This window comes from Anthonomus grandis, chromosome 13, assembly GCF_022605725.1.
Source record: "Anthonomus grandis grandis chromosome 13, icAntGran1.3, whole genome shotgun sequence".
In the NCBI taxonomy this organism is placed as follows: domain Eukaryota; kingdom Metazoa; phylum Arthropoda; class Insecta; order Coleoptera; family Curculionidae; genus Anthonomus; species Anthonomus grandis.
The window spans coordinates 9120067-9139761 of record NC_065558.1 but is presented as its reverse complement, the minus strand read 5'-3'; the positions used below and the strand labels follow the sequence as shown (position 1 = coordinate 9139761).

Here is a 19695-nt window from a genome sequence, read left to right as displayed (position 1 = left end):
TAGAGAGACCAAACCCTGGGTTAGTTTTCTAATTATCGTCTAACTTAATAGTTTTATAGTAACGACATTATTACAATATTGTTTTCTTTTAAAATAGCTTTATTAATCTCAAGCAGATACATGTCATGATCATTTCCTAATAATCGGCTTACTTTAAATACAGAAAGCAAGTTTAATATCCCTATGTAGTCAAGATGAAAAAAAGTAACTAACCTAAGTAATTCCATGACATAACAATGTTATTAATTTACAGAGGTGACTGAAGTGTCTTTAATTTTTTTTAAATAAAACTCTGTTGGCGGACATTTCTTATATTTACTGGTAAGCCATCATATAACTTAGCACCATAATGATCAACAGAGTTTAATCCGATATTACTTTGACCTATGAAATTTATTCTTTTGCCTAGTGGAGTAAGAATGGATACTATTCACATTAAAAAATTTGATACAGAAATCTTTGGTTTTATTTATAATATATATACAATATAATATAAACAAGTAATTTGAATTTCTTAATGTTGTCTTAAGTTTCAAGGTTCTCCCTTGTATAAATTGTGGGTAGGGTAGAAATGTAAATAGTACATGTTTTTTATGCCTTTATTTTGTAGGCCTTATAATATAGAATAGTAAGAATTCCTAAGGGGTAATATTACAGTATTTATATTAGTATTACAAAGAGTAATATTTTTGTCCTAATACTATTAATATGCAGGTTTCATGACAATATGCATTTTCCTTCCCTATCATCATATAACATAATTTTAGTGTAATTTTGTACTTTAACCAAATCACTAGATATTCCTAATTTACACACTGTCTGTAATATTACGACCAAAATATACTAAAATGGTATCTGCTTATATAACTTAATTTGGCCATTTAACCTTAGAGGACATAAGGAATTTATTTATATTAAGAAGTGTTGATTCGAGTATGGAGACCTGTAGCCTTGAGTATGTCTCTTCAAAAAGACAAGCATTTCATATGCCTTATTATACAGCAATATCCAATGTGATGACTAAATGATAATTTTGAATCCAATGTCTCAAAATTCAATCTCACGTCAATTTTGTAGGTATTTAATACTGGATTGTTCCTTTTGTCACTTATACAAATGTACTTACACTTATCGAGGTTGAGAAATATATCATTAATTAAAATTATTAAGAACGTTTTGTAGATATTGTATAGCTTGGTGATAATCAATGATATCGGTAAACAAATCATCAGTCCAGTAAAGTTTATTTAAGAGAATATTTATTATTGTCAAAAATCATTGTAACATCGTGTTTTTATCTGAAAGTTGATGTTGTCTTACATGTTTCATATACAGTCATTTCAAAAAAGGGTTTTACAGTTGTGACCAATAACAAATCAATAATATCAGATTTATTCTGATTAAAGCAAACATATTGAACTCTGTTTCACAGGTACGACTCAATCAACCTAACTGCTTCAGGATCAAAATTATTTATTTATTTAGCAGTTTTTTTCCAACAGGCAAAGCCCAGTTACAGGAACATCTACAATTAATGTTTTGAAAGTGTAAACAAGTATTAAATTACTATAAATTAAATAACAAAAAGAAAGAAAAATAAGGAAAACTTAAATTACTATAGTAACATCATGTATATATCAAAATTAAAGGAGATGTAAATTAACATTAGAATGAACAAAGAAAGGGATTCATGGGACAAGGGAAAAAAGGAAGAGAAAAGGAATTATGGTAACTGTTGGTTTGTCAGAGACCAAACTAGATCCTTTATGGAGCATACAAATATGTCACAGGTTGATGATACTGAATTAAAAATTCTGCACATTTGATATACGGGATCCTGAAACCTAATGTTAGTTCTGGCGCGATCTAAAGCAAAAGTAATATTTGCTCTAGAAGCAAATCGTGGTACATGAAATAGAATATCGTTCAAGAGAGGAAGAGAATTTATTTCATTATTGACCAACTTCCATAAGAATGTTACAAAATGAATTGTTCTCCTCATGGCCAGAGATTGCAGATTAAATCTACCTAACATTAGATCATAATCATGTCCCCTAACAGGATATATTCCATCCTCACGAAACATAAGAAACTTTAAAACCCTTCTCTGAACACTCTCAATGTAGCCAACATGGCATTCATAGAAAGGACACCACACCAAGGAACCGTATTCCAGTCTTGATCTAACAAAGGAAAAGTACAATAGTTTTATTGAGTTTGAGTTGTTAAAGAGTCGGCTATTTCGAATGACAAAACCCAGAAGTTTCAACGAGGAGGTTTTCAACGAGCAACACTGTCTGTTCAATATGTGGCACAAATGTGAGCCTATCGTCGAATACAACCCCTAGATCTTTAATAGAAGTACTTCTACAGAGGATTTGATTGTCTATATTGTAATTAAACAAAACAGGATCCTTGGTTCGGTGAAAGGAGATCACACAGCATTTCGAGATATTAAGACATAACGGATTTCGACTGCACTACCCCCTAATTAGGTCCAAGTTACTCTGTAAGAACAAGCAGTCCAAGATACTATTGATACACCAGAATATTTTCAGATCATCAGCATAAGCTAGTTTAAGGCAGGAAATCAATTCTATAAGATCATTAATATAAAAGATAAAAAGAAGTAAGCCGAGATTGGATCCCTGTGGGACTCCAGAAGTTAAAACAAAGATATTAGATCTGCAACCTTCCACATCAACAAACTGTAGACGGTCAATAAGGTATGACAAAAGCAACGAAATTAGCCTTTTTGAGAAGTTGAATTGCTTGTTCAATTTTTCCAGCAGAATGCTATGGTTTATCTGATCGAAAGCCTTGCTGAAATCAGTATACATCACATCAACCTGACTTTTTCTATCGAGGGCTAAAGAAATAAAATGAGTCACATTACAGAGATTAGTGATGCAAGACCCTTTAGGAATAAAACCGTGCTGATCTATAGAGAGTAGTGATTTAACTTGGGGAAGAATTCTGTTATAAACAATAGTTTCAAAAGTTTTGGAAAAACTGCAAAGTATGGAGATAGGTCGGTAGTTGTTGATTCTGTTTATATCGTCTTTTTTGTGAATTGGTATTACTTTAGCAAATTTCCAGAAGCCTGGAAATTTGCCAGTTTTCAAAGTAAGGTTAAAAATATGACGTAAAGGCTGACAAAGGACAAACATGCAGTTTTTAGCCACAAAACTTGGAACACCATCTCGACCGGCTGTCAACTTATTTTTTAGCCTCCGACTAGCAGCAATAATTTCCTCAGTGGTAATTGATGGAAGAATGTCAATGAGATCAGAGGAATTAGAAGGAGGATAGGTTTCTGCGAGGTTGATTGGATCTTTATAGGCATTCTGAAAAAGTTTGGCAAATGCTGGCACAATATTTTCTCTTCCTTGAAAAGAATTACCATTGGCATCGCACATGATAGACGGAAGTGAAGAGTGACCTTTCTTAGCTCTAACAAAAGACCAAAACGATGAGGGATCAGTGACAATGTTCTCCTCGGCTTGGGTCACAAATGAGTTATAGGCCTCACGGGCTTGAGATTTTACTGTCTGTCGAAGCCTGTTGTATCTGGAAAAATTAAATTCAGTTGGAGAGGATCTATAATCACGATATGCTTTTTCCTTCTTAAAGATAGTAGAAATAATTTGTTTTGAAAACCATACTGGAAATCGCCGTCGTCTTCGTTGTTTTAAAGGCGCTGAAGCAGCAAAAGCTGAATCAAGTCTTTTGTAAAGTTCCTTGCATTCCTTGCTAGCGCTGTCAACGTCAGAAGACTGCAAGACGGACAACCATCAAGCAACATATTATACATGAGTGGAAAGTCTGCTTTTCTGAAGTTAAACTGCCGTAAATTATTTGAACTCATAGAAGGATTATATTTATTTTTTATATTATATAGGCATGAATATAGAATTATTATAGGCATGAATGCATCAAATGCCTTAGTGAGGTCAAGGAAAGAGGCTAGGGTATTGAGAAAGTTCTCAAATCCTTCCAAAACACTACTAGTAAGATATATGATATGCAACAATTAATTATGCAAGTAATGTAAAAATCTATAAAAGGATTGTAAAGCTTTAACATTTAGCATTAATTTGATAGAACCCTTTAGGATATATTTGTATGTAAAATTAACTTGAATAGTATTATTCAACTTATTTTGACAAACATTTTCAAAGAACCATCAGAAATGCTTTGTAAATATTTACTGAAATATAAACTTATATTATTGGAGTCCAGTAAACGACTGGGAATATTTATTTCATTCCTTGAATGTATATTAAGTCCTATTAGATAAGATTTTGAAAGTTTTTTAAAATTAATTTTTTTTTTATAAAGTCCTCATATACCTTTTATAATTCTCCTACTCCTGCATATTTAGATGCCCTGTAATCTTGAAGTGCAATGAATCTTATTGCAATTCTATCTCCATTTGGCACTAATTTATTCAATTTAAACAATCCTATCTAAGTTAATTCTGGTTCCAAATGTTGCATTATCTGCATACAATACATTTGCAAGTGCTTTATCACAGTTGCGTAATAATATCTGCTAGGTAATGCAATGTAACACTTCTCTTCAATGACACAATATTTTGAGCTAGGTGAAACATTTATATTTTAAAATTTATTTCCTATTATTGTAATTTAAACAAGATTTCCTTTCTAAACAGCAATAAGGCAAATACAATCTTCATACATCAACATAAAATGGTAAGAATACTTAGATTATTAAGAGAATCCTGAAATATTTACTATGAATCACTTATCACTGACCGTCCTCTATGACAAAAAGTGTAAAATGATGCTACATTTCTAAAAGTTTCCCATGACTTATTATCTAAATCGGCAGAGGCTTTTATCTCTTTAAAGTTTCCAGCTACATTCAGGACGCCGAACATGATTACAAAGAGGCTTATTAGGGCTTGAATGCTAATCTACAAACAAGTTATGAAAATAAGAAAAGTAATTTTTGTCGTTATATATAGATATTACTTACATCAAGTGGTAGGCCCCTAAATTCTAATTCGTTCAGCCTTAAATACGAGCGATCTAAAAGCGAATTTATTTGCTTATTTTTAAAAACTAAATCAATCAAAATTAGTTTATGATAAACTTACGTTGAGCAGCTGAATATGCAGAATGGAACAGAGATAGAAATCCTAGTGTTAAAATAAATTTATATAGAACAGCCATCCTGGTTTAGTTTAAATGATGAAAAGAAAAATTCAAGCAGTTGTAATTAAAAATTTACATTGATTTTGTGTTTTGTCTCTAAATAACCTAAAAATTTGGTGGAGGCCTCTAGGGTTCAACTCACTTGACAGTTTTTACATGATTACCGCTGTCCGCTGTTGCCAATATGTGAATAATTTCGCGAAAACCGAGAGAGTGACCAACATCGAAAGGACGCAATCACTATAAAAATGGCGGCCACCAGGCAGTGGTCATTTTTGGGTATGGATGCCATATGCATTAGCAGTCCAGGTTTATTTATTAAAGTTCGTGGAGGCAAACCGAGGATTATATAAAAATTATTACTAATTCTACTGTCTAAGGAAAGCGATTCAAATAAATCGGCAACGCTGCTCTAGTCAGCTTGACATTGACATTTAATTAATCATCGTCATTTTATTATAGTGAGAAGATAAATAAATATTTACCTTTTATTTTCCTTTAATCGTATCGCCATTAATATTAAATTCTTGTGCAACAACTTATTAAAAAACACTTTCAATAAACCAGGTAAACCGCTACTGGCTACGTACACACTATGGGCGCTGTCCTAGGGATTTGTTCAGCAGCACAGGTCAGTGTACTGTACAATTAAAATTTATAAACAAAGGATAACATTCTTTTTTTCATTATTTACCATAAATCGTTTTGTTTAGCTCGCCTGTTGCTGTGGGAGCACCGCGTGTTCCCTCTGCTGTTCAGCATGTCCATCATGCAAGAACTCCACATCTTCCCGCATTATGTATGCATTGATGCTGCTACTAGGCACCATCGCTGCCTGTATCACTTTGTCTCCGGGTCTTCAGGATGCCCTTAAAAAGGTTTAATTTGCATTGGAGCTTTAGATAATTATTATCATTCTAAATTTTGTTATTAGGTTCCATTTTGTAAAAACAGCACATCAGTGGGGAGTGCATTAGTATCTGAATCGATAACTTTTGACTGTAACAATGCTGTCGGATACTTGGCTGTTTATAGGATATGCTTCATACTTACCTGTTTCTTTGCCTTATTTGCTGTTATGATGATTGGAGTTAAGAGTTCAAGGGATCCGAGACAAGGAATTCAAAATGGGTAATTTTAATTAAGACATTTACTTATTTATTTATTAGAGAACAAATTATTAGTATATTTATTTCTTTATTTATTCTAAAAAAAGGCAATGGATGAAAGGTCAGATGAATATCGCATTTGGGTATTATTGGCAAAACAATACATACTGCAATACATCTACCAAAAATGTACCAAGAGTAATAGCAATAATTCCAACATTGTATCCCCAATCACAACTCTCTGATACTAGTCAGTCAAATAATTAATAAAAAACTTAATGCAAGTCAGATCAATCTCATAGTATTTGAGTGTGGCATAAAGCAAATCCTGATCCAGAGTATAATAACTTTTGGATAGAAATTTTTCTTGTTCTATAGGCACATCAGCAACAAAAATAGAATACTAAACTTGTACAAGAATATCCATATTATTTTTTTGAGTTTGAGTAAATGACTAGAAAAATTTGGGATCACTTGATCCTTAATAAGATCCTTATATTTATTATACCAAAAAGTTATCTTTATCCTTTTAAATTTTCTTGAAAACTTCTCCTTTTTTAGTTTAATTAGCCTAAGTATTTCACCATTGTAGTATCAGGGCTTGAAGTGGAACTCACTGCACAAAAACATCATTAATAATTCTATAGAAGTACATCTGAACACAGTTGGTTCTAAAATTAACTTTTGTAGTCCTAAATTGTTTGCACTCTTCCAATCTATAATCAAGTCCCACCCAGAGCACAGGATGGTGAACATGAACAGGGCAATAGTAGCTCATCACAAATATTTACAATAGCTGCAATTTATGGTATACTTGGGTGATGCTGACTCAATGAGTACAAATTTTATATTCAGTTTGCAATGGTTTTTATTTATAGCTATAGATGTTGACATTTTTGATTTTTGGGGATTTACAGATTGGTTTATTGGAAATTCATGTTATTTTTTGTTGTTAATTTATGCTTTGAATTTAAAGAGATTGCATCGGAGTTTAAAAAAAAAGTGGTTTCTAGTGTTTACTGTTGAAAATGCCAAGAAGAAAGTGCAATATTTTTAACTTTTTTTTGTTAAAATCGACGGTTTCCACTTCTTCAAGTACTTCCAGTTGTATAAATACAGATATTTATCGATGTAAGTTTTGTTTTCGCGAATATAAACGGCACGCAACCCGAATGAAAGCGCATATAATGAAATGCCTAAAATGCCCACAAGAATTGTAAAAAAGCTTTAAATGATGATAGTATGACTACAATTATTTGGAGTGGTTATTGCTCAAAGACATCATTGAAAACTATCGCATTAGCTATTTTAACTTTGCCACCGTCTTCGGCTGCCACTGAAAGAACCAAAGAACTTTCAGCAAGTATTCTTTCCTGCACACAAAAAAAAGAAATCGATTAACCACTGAGAGGGCGGGAAAATTGGCATTTGTTGCTTCAAATATTAATTTAGAAACAAAATTAAAGAGTCGAAGTATAAGCTCAAATACCGGCCAGCCAAACACCTCTACCAATTTAATGGAACCGAAATCAAAAAAAATAAAACTCACTACCAAATCTGGGGCTGAAATTAATACCATTGAAGATGATTCTTTTGAGTCTGACGAGTCTGAATTTGATTTAACGGAAATTCTGAGTGATTTAAAATCAAGCGAGTGCGAGGAGGGAGAGGATAGTTCGGAGGAGAGTTCCTTAATAGGTTGTTTGAAAGTTTAACTTAATAAATAGAACATAAATAAACACAAACATTTTTAATTTCAGATATTTTCCTAATATGTTTCCTTTGCATTTTTTTCATTAATGCTCGTATGTGCTGAAAATTCCCGTTCGTGCTCGTTCATGCTCGAGGAACGTTCTCGAAAAATAAATTCTTGAGCATTTTACAACACTACACATTATCCTTCAATTGTTACATAATTTGTCTCATACAGTACATAGCAAAACACAAATTCCTTGGTATTTATATTCCTTATGTCTCCTGTTTATATTCTTTATATCCTTAATTTGCCTTTGTAAAATGTTCTAAATTTTAGGCCTAAGGCAAGTAATAAATTTCAAATTTATGTTGTCACTTAATGGTATTTCAATTAATGGATCTGTTCTATAATGTATGTTATGCATATTATTGACGTATGTTAAATTTACTTTGATTTTTGTGGATATACATTTTGAATTTCTTCAGAAAAAACTAAGTTGGAAGGATATCGTCTAGGCTTATTATACATTATTTTTAGAATAGCTTTTTGGATTATGTTAAGCTCTTTTAAATAAATGTTATACAACCCACTCTATAATAATATACCATAGTGAATAAGAGTTTTTAATTAAATATATCTCTTAAAAGAAAAAAACTATGTAGCAGATTAGTGATTCTATTTGTTAAATCAATACGAAGGCCCCATTTTAGATATTTATCAATTATATCCCAAGGTAGTTGGCTTGTTCTTCATTAAACTTCATTAATCTGGTCACTATCTATTTATATATTGAATACTTTACAAACACCATATAACAGCAATTACATGCAAAGTTACTATAGACTAGTCAACAAAAAAAAAAGAAAATAAAAGAGAAAGCTAAAAAACAAAAAATCAAAACTACAGAAAAAAAAAGGAAATCTAACTTAATGGGGAATTTATAGAAAAGCCTTTAAATTTTTGAGACTGATGTTAAACATACAGTGGTGTCCAAAAAAATAAGAGTGCCTGGTTTTATTTGAATATTCCTAATAATATATTGTGCTAAATAGAGAAAAAAACATATGCCATTACTGATAAAAAAATAAATACACGTCATTCTTTGCCACTTTAATTTGTAATTATAAATAAATAATTTATATCTTACACGTTTTATGATGGACAAAAAAAATAAGAGTATTTTTCCATAAAGTGGCCATAAAAAATTATAATTACAATGTACCGCGTCATCATTAGATAAGCGAGTTTGTAACACAGTTTGATTTTTGGTACGTCAGTCTTCCGTGTGGTTTTTCTTGGACGGCCTCGATTTTTAGGAACATTTTCCGTTTCATTTTGTGTTTTTAAAACCCTGGAGCTTACATAAGTTGATCTTTTAAGCACATTTGCAAGAATTGCATAGGATTTATTTTGACTCCTCAATTGCAAAATTAGACGCCTTTCTTCGGGACTACAATGCTTTGCGCGGCCCATATTTACTAACGCGATGCAACGATCTTGTTGAAACTTACTTGTATTTATGGAAAAGATGACAAACAAATATTTTATCTGAATAAACAGAGACCAAATAGTTACAATAAAAAAACACTCTTATTTTTTTGTCCACAAGACTTTTAAACAATAATGAAAAAAACTTGCTTTTAAATGATAAGGCATTCTTGGTATATTTATAAATTTTATCAAGTAAATAGATTAAATACCCGAAGAAAATGCTTAGTATTTTATTTGCAAATTCCAACATATAACGAAGCTAATTCAGTTTGATTTGAAATTGGATATGTAATTAAATACTACTCTTATTTTTTTTGACAAAACTGTATCTGTTTGACCCTCATAGAGAGTTTCATTAGTTACTACCATCATTCTATTAAAATATTTGGATCTACACTAAATAATTTTTGATTATTTGGGATTAAATTAATCTTTGGTACAGTAAAATTTATATAATTAATTAATTCACATTCTCTGTACTTTATATTATTTAGGATGTAATAGTGACTTAAAATTTAAGTCAATTTTATTACAATCTGCTATTATAGTTGAGATGCTTCAGTCAATGAAAAGGCTACATAATTGCTCTTAGTGAGATTTAATGATAATTTGTACATACAGTGCCAGTTATGAATTACCCTGAACCCACCTACTATTTTCCGTTGAGTCTCCCTCCAAGTATCTCCATTGAAAATTAATCCAATAGCATCGGCATACGAAATTGACATTGCATTTATATTTAGTTAAAGAATTAATGTAAAGTAAGAAAAGAATGGGGCCCAGAACAGTAGTCATCGGAGTGGTGTGGGACACCTCCATTTCTATTTTCAATTCACTACTTATTGATTCGAACCCTCTGACAGTTAACATTTCAAAATTGATAGACATTGGTGAACTTTCTGTAATTAAGAACTTCTTGAAATGAATAAAATGCATTCATTAAGGTGTGACCTTATATTCAGAAACAATTTGTTACGTTAATGGATGGAATTTCTCAAACGGCATAATGTTCTTAACCATCAGCAATTTGGATTCCGGACGAAACTGGGTACATCTGATGCTATTTTTAATTTTTTGGAAAGTCTGTACATGGCGTTGAACGCTGGGGAGACTGCGGCGGCGATGTTCTGTGACTTATCTAAGGCGTTTGATTGTGTAAGTCACAGAATACTGCTGCAGAAGCTAGAAACCTATGGATTCAGAGGAGTTGGTCTCGACTGGTTTCGTTCTTACCTATCTGGAAGAACACAAAGGGTATTCTTTGACAATGATATGTCATCCCGTCTGGATATGGATGCGGGTGTACCTCACGGTTCTGTTCTTGGACCAATATTGTTCCTGCTATATGTCAATATATATATATCTCTCAAATTCAAATTAGGGGCAAATTTACTATCTTTGTGGATGATACAACATTACTTTGGCATGACACTGACACCAAGAGGTTAAAGATTATTGTTGATGAAGATTTAATTCTTGTAAAGTCATGGTGTGAACTTTTAATATTTCTAAAACTAATATTTTAACTTTTAAATGGAACTGTTACTTTGCAAAATGAAACAATAAGTCCTTCAGAAACATGCAAATTTTTGGGTCTGACGATTGATAAGCTATTAAAATTTGAAAATCATATCTCCTCTTTAATAGGGAAGTTATCATCCAACTGTTATGCTATTAGAGTAATAACACATTCTCTGGGACTTGATGTGGCTAAAATTGCCTACCATGCTCTTATTGAGTCTCATCTGAGATATGGTATTGTATTTTGGGGTGTGTGCTCTCAGTATTTGTTCAGCTCTCTGTTTATTTTGCAAAAAAGAGCCATACGCTACATGTGTGTAGCTTCCTTTCGTAGCCCCTGTAGGCCATTATTTTTAAAACACTCTGTCCTGACATTGCCATGCCTTTTTATTTTAGAGACTCTTTGTTTTATCCTATCTAGCTTGGCCCCCCCCTTCTCGGGTTACAATCTCCAAACAACCTTCTCTTTATCTCTGCCTATCCCAAAAAGTGAGCAGATTAAGTCCACTATTGTGTACGGGGGCAGAAGGCTTTTTAACCACCTACCCCTTTATATAAGGCTAATAAATTGTGAGAAACGTTTTAGGAATAATATAAAGAAACTCTTACTTGCTAAAGCATTTTATTCTCTAGACGAGTTTTTAAATACAACTTTTTGATAGTGAAGAGTTTTGCGTAGCGTGATGTGAGTTCTTACTAGCTTTTCTTTGGGTGTGTTCTATATTCTATGTATGTAAGAATTGTTAAAATTTTTGTAAAAGATTATGTTGTCAACATCTGTAAGGTTTTATATAATGCTTTGTTAACAACAGATTATGTTACGTAACAATAAAGCTATTTTTGACTTTGACTATTATTCATATTTTGCAGGTTCTGGGGACTAAAATACCTCATAGTCATCGGAGGTATAGTTGGAGCATTTTTCATACCAGAAGGTACCTTCGGAGTGACCTGGATGTGGTTTGGTATTTTGGGAGGCTTTCTCTTCATCCTGATTCAGCTCATTTTAATTATTGACTTTGCCCACTCGTGGGCCGAGGCGTGGGTCGGAAACTATGAAGAAACCGAATCCAAAGGGTGGTATTTTGCCCTTATCGGAGTCACTTTATTATGTTATGCCTTAAGCATTGCCGGTTTTGTTTTGCTTTATGTTTTCTTTACGCAGGTAAATTATTTACTAATTGAAATCGACTATATTTTATTAAAATTTTAAAATTGTTTTGCAGTCCGAGTCGTCCCCTTGCAGCCTAAATAAATTCTTCATCTCAATAAACTTGATATTTTGTGTTATTGTTAGTGTGATCTCGATTTTACCGGCTGTTCAAGATAAACTACCGAGATCCGGGCTGCTTCAATCTTCCGTTGTGACTTTATATGTTGTCTACCTTACTTGGTCTGCGGTGTCTAATGCCTCAAGTAAGTTTAATTACGGATTCATGACTTGTTATGAGTTTTTATAATTTTTTAGAGGAATGTAACCCAGGTCTCTGGGGTATTTTCGGAGGCGAGTCTTCAGGAGGAAACTTTGACATCATCGGCTTGATCATTTGGATGCTATGTGTACTGTACTCCTCACTGAGGTCTGCCAGTAAATCATCAAAATTAACCATGTCTGAAAATATATTGGCTCACGATAATGGAGCAGGTAAATAATTGTTATTCTTTTGCACTGCTTATTTTGTTTTTTTTTATTTTGTTAGTTGCCTTGGCATTATGTAGTGATGTTTTTATGAGTAGTTTTGGTTTGGTTAGTACATATTTTCGAAAAATAATGAAGTACAATAAATTCAACTGTGTCTTCCATTGACTAACACATATTTTTTCCTTAGTTAAAGGATCTGGAACTGATAACCTTGTAGTTAATGAAGGTATGTAATATTTAAAACAGGTGAGTAACCGTAGAAAAAAAATCACCATATAATGCCTGGGTAACTGTTAGAAGTCTATTTCTTTTTATAACACTATTTTTTTTCTTTCTTCCGTTTCCGTTATTTTTTAACACTATTAAAATGAAGAGGGGTATCATCCTATCGCAGGTAACGATGGAGGTGAGAGCGGCGACGGTAAGAAGGTCTGGGACAACGAGGAAGATTCCGTCGCTTACAGCTGGAGTTTCTTTCATGTGATGTTTGCTTTGGCCACCCTGTATGTTATGATGACTTTGACTAACTGGTATAGGTAAGTGCAACTCACGTTTTACGTTTATTTATGTACAGTGGGTTACTTAATGGTGTGTCAAAATCCGAACCGGTTTTTGAATTTGGAAGAAATGATGTTTTCGTCGTTAAATGATTGTTTAAAAAGTGTGTTTCTATATCTTGTGACAAAATTCAATTCAATATCTTAAAAATTCATTGAAAAATTTAGTAAAAACTTGAACAGCCTGTCAGCCCCATCTTGACAACAGTCCAGGATTCCCAAATAACAATTTTATTTACCATAATTTCGCATTATTTTTGTAGAAGCTATATAATAATAATAATAATAATAATAATAATAATAATAATAATAATAATAATAAATGCTTTTATATTACGAAAATAGTTACAAAAGTTATTAACCAAAAATGCGGCGAGATCTAGCCTGGGGCTACTCTATCTAACCGCACTGCTAACTTAACATACGAAAGCATAACAATGTAAATAATAAATAAATTGAATAAGTTTTAACCATTACATCCAGAACATACAGAAAAAAATAAGAAGAGAAGCCTAAAATTATAAGAAGCCTAAAATAGAATTTTGCTTACATCACATGACGTAATTAATTATTAAAATAATTATAATTATATCTAGTTTATAAAAGAAAGAAAAAAAAAGAAAAAAGTAATTAGTGATATAACTTAAAAATAAATGAAATATATTTTTTATATTTTAGTTATTAGTTCGCAGTGTTAGAAAAGTAAGATTTGACAGCTTTTCGAAATAAGACAGCCGAGGTTTTAGCTTTAAGCACGGCGCCCACTGAATCGGCATCGACCGTCTCGGCACGGTCGGTACATTCGGCCGGATTTGCTTCACATGTATTTAAATGGGGCCGCGCGCACTAAATCGGTTCGGTTTTCTCTGGCGACGATCACATATTGTGGGGAGGGCAACTTTTGCCGATTGCACCGAAAGCCTGCGACTATTTTAGCATTTTTTCGCATAGAGTGAGAAACTGTTTCAAAGAATTTTAAAAACCGCTGATTTGATAAATATGTCAAACGAAATTTTAATCGAAGCTGTTCGTAGTTTTAGAATATTGTATCATAAACAAAACACATATTATCATGATAATTTAAGGAAAGAAAACTCTTGGGAAAAGGTATCCAAATTAACTGGATGATCTGGTAAGTGTCATTTATTATATCTTAAATCGGTGTTTTCGTTATTTACTGTTTATTAAGTTGGCATCATCAGGAGATTTTAAAACTCAGTTTTAATTATCTGAGGATGCCAACTTGGTCGGCGAAATGTGCGAGTGTGAAAGTTCTCGTTTTGGTGTTAAGTCGTGTACAACTCTTGCTTTGAATATAATTTATGTTTTTACAAAAATACACAAAAAAGACAACTTATTATATAGTTTCAAATGCACGTTGGCATGTTATGTTATAATTTATTTTATTTGAGTCTATACAGGGTGTCTCACAACGAATGCCGGCTATCTATTTCGCTTTTCTCGCTTTCGCAGCACAGGCTACTGCAATCATATCATCCTCTTCAGAATTTGAGGAACTGGTAATTTTTTTTTTAAACGCTTAAACGGGAGCTTACTCACAATACTTCTATATGCTCGAATAGTCGAACCACTTTTAAACGTCGTCGTGTCTTTGTTCTGCCGAATGTATGAGCGCTAGTTACCGACTGAATGGACCGAACGTGTCGAACCGACCGAGCCGATCCGATTCAGTGGGCGCCCTCCTTTAAGGTTATTTGGCAATGAATTATATACCTTGCCGCACTATAACTGAAAGACCCTTGGAACTTGGAAGTTCTATGATTTGGTATCAAAAGGTTTGCAGAGTGGCGCATTTCACGGCCATGTATGCTGTTATGACTGGATAATTTGTCATATAGATATTGGGGAAGTTTATTATGGAGTACCTTATAAACAAGAACAGCTATATTGATTTTATAGCGTTCATCAAAATTCAACCATCCAGAGGCAAGAAATAACGAGGTGACGTGATCAAATTTTCTTCTATCGTAGCAAAACTTTAGGCAAGCATTTTGTAGCTTTTGTAGGCTTAACTTGTGCTTTTGAGCAAGAGCTGGCCAGAAGAGTACACTACCATAGTTAATTAAAGAGAGAACCAACGAATCACTTAATTTGAGATTAACATCAGAAGATAAAATATCTTTATGCATGTCTAGAATTTTCAATTTATAATAGGCTTTTTGTAAAATACTGGAAATATGTTTTACAAAATTAAGCTGATTATCAAGAAGAATCCCTAGGTTTCTTTCGCAATCAGATGGTTGTATAATATTTCCATCGATAATAACATTTAAATTCAAATGATAAGATTTAGGCATTCCAAAAAGTAATAGTTTAGATTTAGTACCGTTGAGAGCCAGCCCATGAAAATTAGACACCTGTACAATTTGATTTAAATCGGCATTAATGCGTGCTAAGCCAGCACTCAGTTCATTTATCGGAAAAGCTGAGTAGAGTTGGACGTCATTTGCATATTGGTGAGACTTGCAGTTATGCAGGAATTCAGAAAAATCACAAGTATAAATCGAAAATAGTAGTGGCCCCAAAATGCTGCCTTGAGGAACTCCCTGATTAATATTTAAATATTCTGAAAAGGTGGAATTTAAGCGCACCCTTTGCTTTCTATTACTTAAGTAATCACAAAGTAGACTCAGCGCCGACTCGTGTAATCCAAAATATTTTAGTTTGCTAAGAAGAAGAGAGTGATCCAAATAGATGTAGAACCAAAGTAATATAGGTTTTAAAGTAGTCATATCTATTATGTATGGCTAAAAGTTTTATAACATGATTGCGGAATATAGTTCTTTTTTACAAAACCTTTAGTGCCCAGCATCTCAAGTCATATAATCAGGTTATATAACTGTTTTGGAAATTTGTTTATAAAACTTTTAGCTTCGGCTTTCATACCGGCAATTGCTGACACTATTTTGTTACCTTATTTGATTTTGGGAACCCTTATATATTTTTTAACACTTTTGGTTACAAAGATTTATTTTAATTATTTTTATAAGAGCTTTACTTTTATAAAGAAAATTACCCGCAATATTTTGCTAGTATACTATATTTTAGGAATTATTACATCATTTATAACACTTTTGAATAACATTTCGTTTAGTTGCCGTTCATAAAAATTGTTAAAAATGAAAACAATCTAACTTAGCTCACTGTGAACCTAATTCCTTTATTATTGGGGTTTGATTTTTCATAATGATTTAAGACAGGTTCAATTGCACATTGCCTTGAAGAGTTAATTTTATTTCTCATTAAATATGTTTCTCATTAAAATTCTTATCGGTTTAAAATCAAATTTACCTACCGCGACAATGTCATGTTGTCGTGGTTGATTAAGAGTTGTACTCCTACAAAAAGATTAAAAGTTTAACAGAATTATTAATGCAGAAAATTTATTATGTATAACAGAATTATTAATAAGTTACCATATCCCTAATCTACCGATAAAATTAAACATTTAAAGCACTAAAGAAATTTAAGTAACTATAAAATAATTCTATCAAAAACATGAAAAACATTGGTCAAGCACCCCTGAATTACGAAAATGTAAAAGGAGGCTTGATGTTTTGTATACTTTAACAGGTATAAAAATGCATATAGGAAAGAAAATACTAACTATTCCTTATATATTTAAAATAAGAATTATGAAAATAAGTTTATTTGCTTATTCTTATAAAATCTCGATAAGAATATTATCAGAGTAGGTTGCAAAATAGTGATAATAAGTCAAAGGTCTCCTGACAAGTAAAGGAAGTTTATTCATTAACCAACATTCTAAAAATAAACATAGCTCTGGTCATGATCAACAAATTTAATTAAGCATGTATAGCGTAGGAAACCTAAGATTTTCAATAAGTTTTTATTTATTTAAACAGATAATTTTGGAGTCATTTTTAAATGTTTCACGCCTGGAAAAAATTAATATTACAAGTGCCTGGAAGGAACTATAATTGACTTTAGGTACTTAAAGTCAATCTTGAAAGTCTCGAAACTAGGACTTCTTAGTCTTAATTTTGATTTTTAAAATTCTCGATGAAATTTTTACTAACTTTAAAGTTGAAGTCAAATTTCAATAGTTTTCAGGCACTTTCGGGATAATTTTAAATATTCTTAGGCCTAAAGAAAATAAGAATTACGTTTATTGCCTGGAAAATAATAAAAATGACATCAACGGCCTAGAAGAAAAATAAATTATCTTTACACGTTTAAAAGTGACTTTAATTGCCTAAAAAAAATTGAAAAACCATTTCAAATGCTTTAAAGAAAAAAAAACTTGACTTTCACAAAAATTGTCTAAAAAAAAAGGCTTTAACTGCATAAAACTGACTATCAACCCTGTAATTTTTGACACAGTAATTTTAACTCGTTTTTAAGCAATTGAAGCCATTTTCACTTTTGAATCATTCTGAATTTATTCCAGGCAGTTGAAGTAAATTTTCAATATTTTTTAGGTGCTTTTTTAATATTTGTATGGTGCTTGAATTATAAATCTGTTAAAGTTTTACTTATTGTACTTTTAGCTATTTTACTTATTGATACATACGTTGTCTAATTTTAACTGATTTACGTTGTTTTTTTTTTAGTATCATATTAGGACGTTATTTGCTCAATTATATTTTAATGCAAAAGCGAGTGAAAATTTAAATTACAGTACATTTTTTATTTAGTTTTTGACACAATACTAACTCTCCTTTTTTTGTGTATTCACTATTTAAAAATATTGTAATCGAACTCAGGAAGATGCTCCTGCCTGGAACACACTTATGCCAGGAATACACTCTTTTCTTCTTCAGTTGAAATCATGTTAAAAAGTCGAGTTATATTAAATTAAACTTAAGTATAACCTTAAATAATCCTAACTAAACTTGAAAATAAGATAGAAACAATACAAATAAAAACTATAAAAATAATTAAGACATTAATTTTTATAACAGTGGTATAAAATTTCATTGAACGCCTGGACATGAGTCATATTTCGGTATAAGAATTATATCCTTCTACTTTATAACATAGTAACAGTATACAGTGCATTTTTTTTTATCTCGAGTCATAGGGTTTTACGTGTAATATTTTCAACCCCATGTCAGAACCTGTTCTATTTAATCGATAGGATTGAAACTTGGAACAAGTGAAGTTTAAGTTAACAGACTTTAAAAAATACCATTATTTTGCAAAAAAATTTGCGAGAAAACCATTTAAAATACGTTTTTCTGATAAAAAAGTTTGCTTTTTCTGCACCTCGTAACCTTCATTACATTTACACTTCAAAGCAAGTAGACAAATATCTGGTTTTATAAAATTTTTGCATTATCTTAAACATTTTATTTAGACCCCTGAACATGTTTGTTTTAGGCCTAATTCCGACATTCACCAGTTCAACACCAACCCCGCATCCATGTGGGTTAAGGAAATTTCAAGTTGGCTCTGCCTCGCTCTGTACGCATGGTCTTTGATCGCACCAGTTGTCTTGGTTGACCGGGAATTTTAGAGAAAAGGAGGGATATTAACTGATATTTTAAAGGAAAACTACTGTTTATTGAAATTTTTATCCTAATTGATATAATAATATTTTGCCATTAGTCACCTACTCAATATATTAGAGAATATTTATGGCTTACAGTCTTACTCTTATGATTATTTATCTTTATAATATAATACAACAAAATATATGTCCCGAAATAAGTGAAAAAGCAGATTTTTCATGTACGTTGTAAAGTTTAGGGCAGTTTTTACCAAAAGATGTTACGATTATAAAAAAAAATATGTTTTGATGCCAAAGAGAAATGATCACTATAAATTTATATAAAAACAAGTGGCTGGTATATAGATTAAAATCGCATTTTTGGGACCGCCTAGATCAAGTATTTAAGCTATGACGCTAAACGTAGATTACTTAGCCTATTGTGATACCGAATTTAAACTTAAGTTTTATTTGTCTTATATAATATTTAAATAGATGTTTTTCTTTGGAAACTGGATAATTTTATTTAACTTCCTTCTTTCAGCCAAAAAATAATGTTTGTATTTATCTTTTCTTGAGTCTTTCAAGACTCGTTAGTTTAATATGTTTTTAAACGCAACACAAGCACGATGGCTTTCCTTGAACAAATAAATCCCTTTAACGGATCTAATCGGACCAAGAAAGACAGTAAGTTAAGGAAATACTTATTCTTGTAAATTAGTGACCAAAATTTGTAAAACAGAAAGAATATTATTTGTTCCTTGTCAATGTTTTAAGCCATATTTAATACATCTTCAGGGTACTACAATACATTATAAGGTTATTACGTTTTATTAATTATTAGTTTTATGCAATTAACGTCTGCAATGCTTTTTCACATAATAAACATAATTTTACTGCAAAACCAATTGTTACTGATACTCTAAGCTTGTTTTATTTGCTATTTTTCAGCGTAGTCAACTTGTCACGATCAAAGTCAAAAGAGGCTTTATTATCAAAAGACATAAATCACGTCGATAAAACAAA

General features: G+C 31.7%; 2 protein-coding genes across 4 annotated transcripts; one reads left to right on the top strand and one right to left on the bottom strand.

Moving 5' to 3' along the window:
- Positions 1 to 4595: 4595 nt before the first annotated feature.
- Positions 4596 to 5310, bottom strand: LOC126744282 (ER membrane protein complex subunit 5). The gene is made up of 3 exons (XM_050451657.1): positions 5123 to 5310; positions 5002 to 5054; positions 4596 to 4939 (listed from the first exon to the last, which is right to left on the bottom strand). Exons 1-3 carry the CDS (start codon positions 5196 to 5198, stop codon positions 4757 to 4759), a joined length of 312 nt encoding a protein of 103 aa, XP_050307614.1. The 5' UTR covers positions 5199 to 5310; the 3' UTR covers positions 4596 to 4756.
- A 308-nt stretch (positions 5311 to 5618) lies between these two features.
- On the top strand, positions 5619 to 19181 carry LOC126744278 (probable serine incorporator). 3 transcript variants are annotated; one of them, XM_050451652.1, is made up of 9 exons: positions 5619 to 5811; positions 5894 to 6058; positions 6115 to 6311; positions 11868 to 12162; positions 12224 to 12413; positions 12466 to 12642; positions 12827 to 12865; positions 13034 to 13175; positions 18561 to 19181. In XM_050451652.1, the coding sequence occupies exons 1-9, from the start codon at positions 5776 to 5778 to the stop codon at positions 18694 to 18696; spliced, it is 1377 nt and encodes a 458-aa protein (XP_050307609.1). In that variant the 5' UTR covers positions 5619 to 5775; the 3' UTR covers positions 18697 to 19181. The 3 variants fall into 3 exon arrangements, with proteins under 3 accessions (XP_050307609.1, XP_050307611.1, XP_050307610.1); XM_050451654.1 differs by lacking the exon at positions 12827 to 12865; XM_050451653.1 differs by lacking the exon at positions 12827 to 12865 and having other exon boundaries at positions 13013 to 13175.
- The last annotated feature ends 514 nt before the right edge of the window (positions 19182 to 19695 follow it).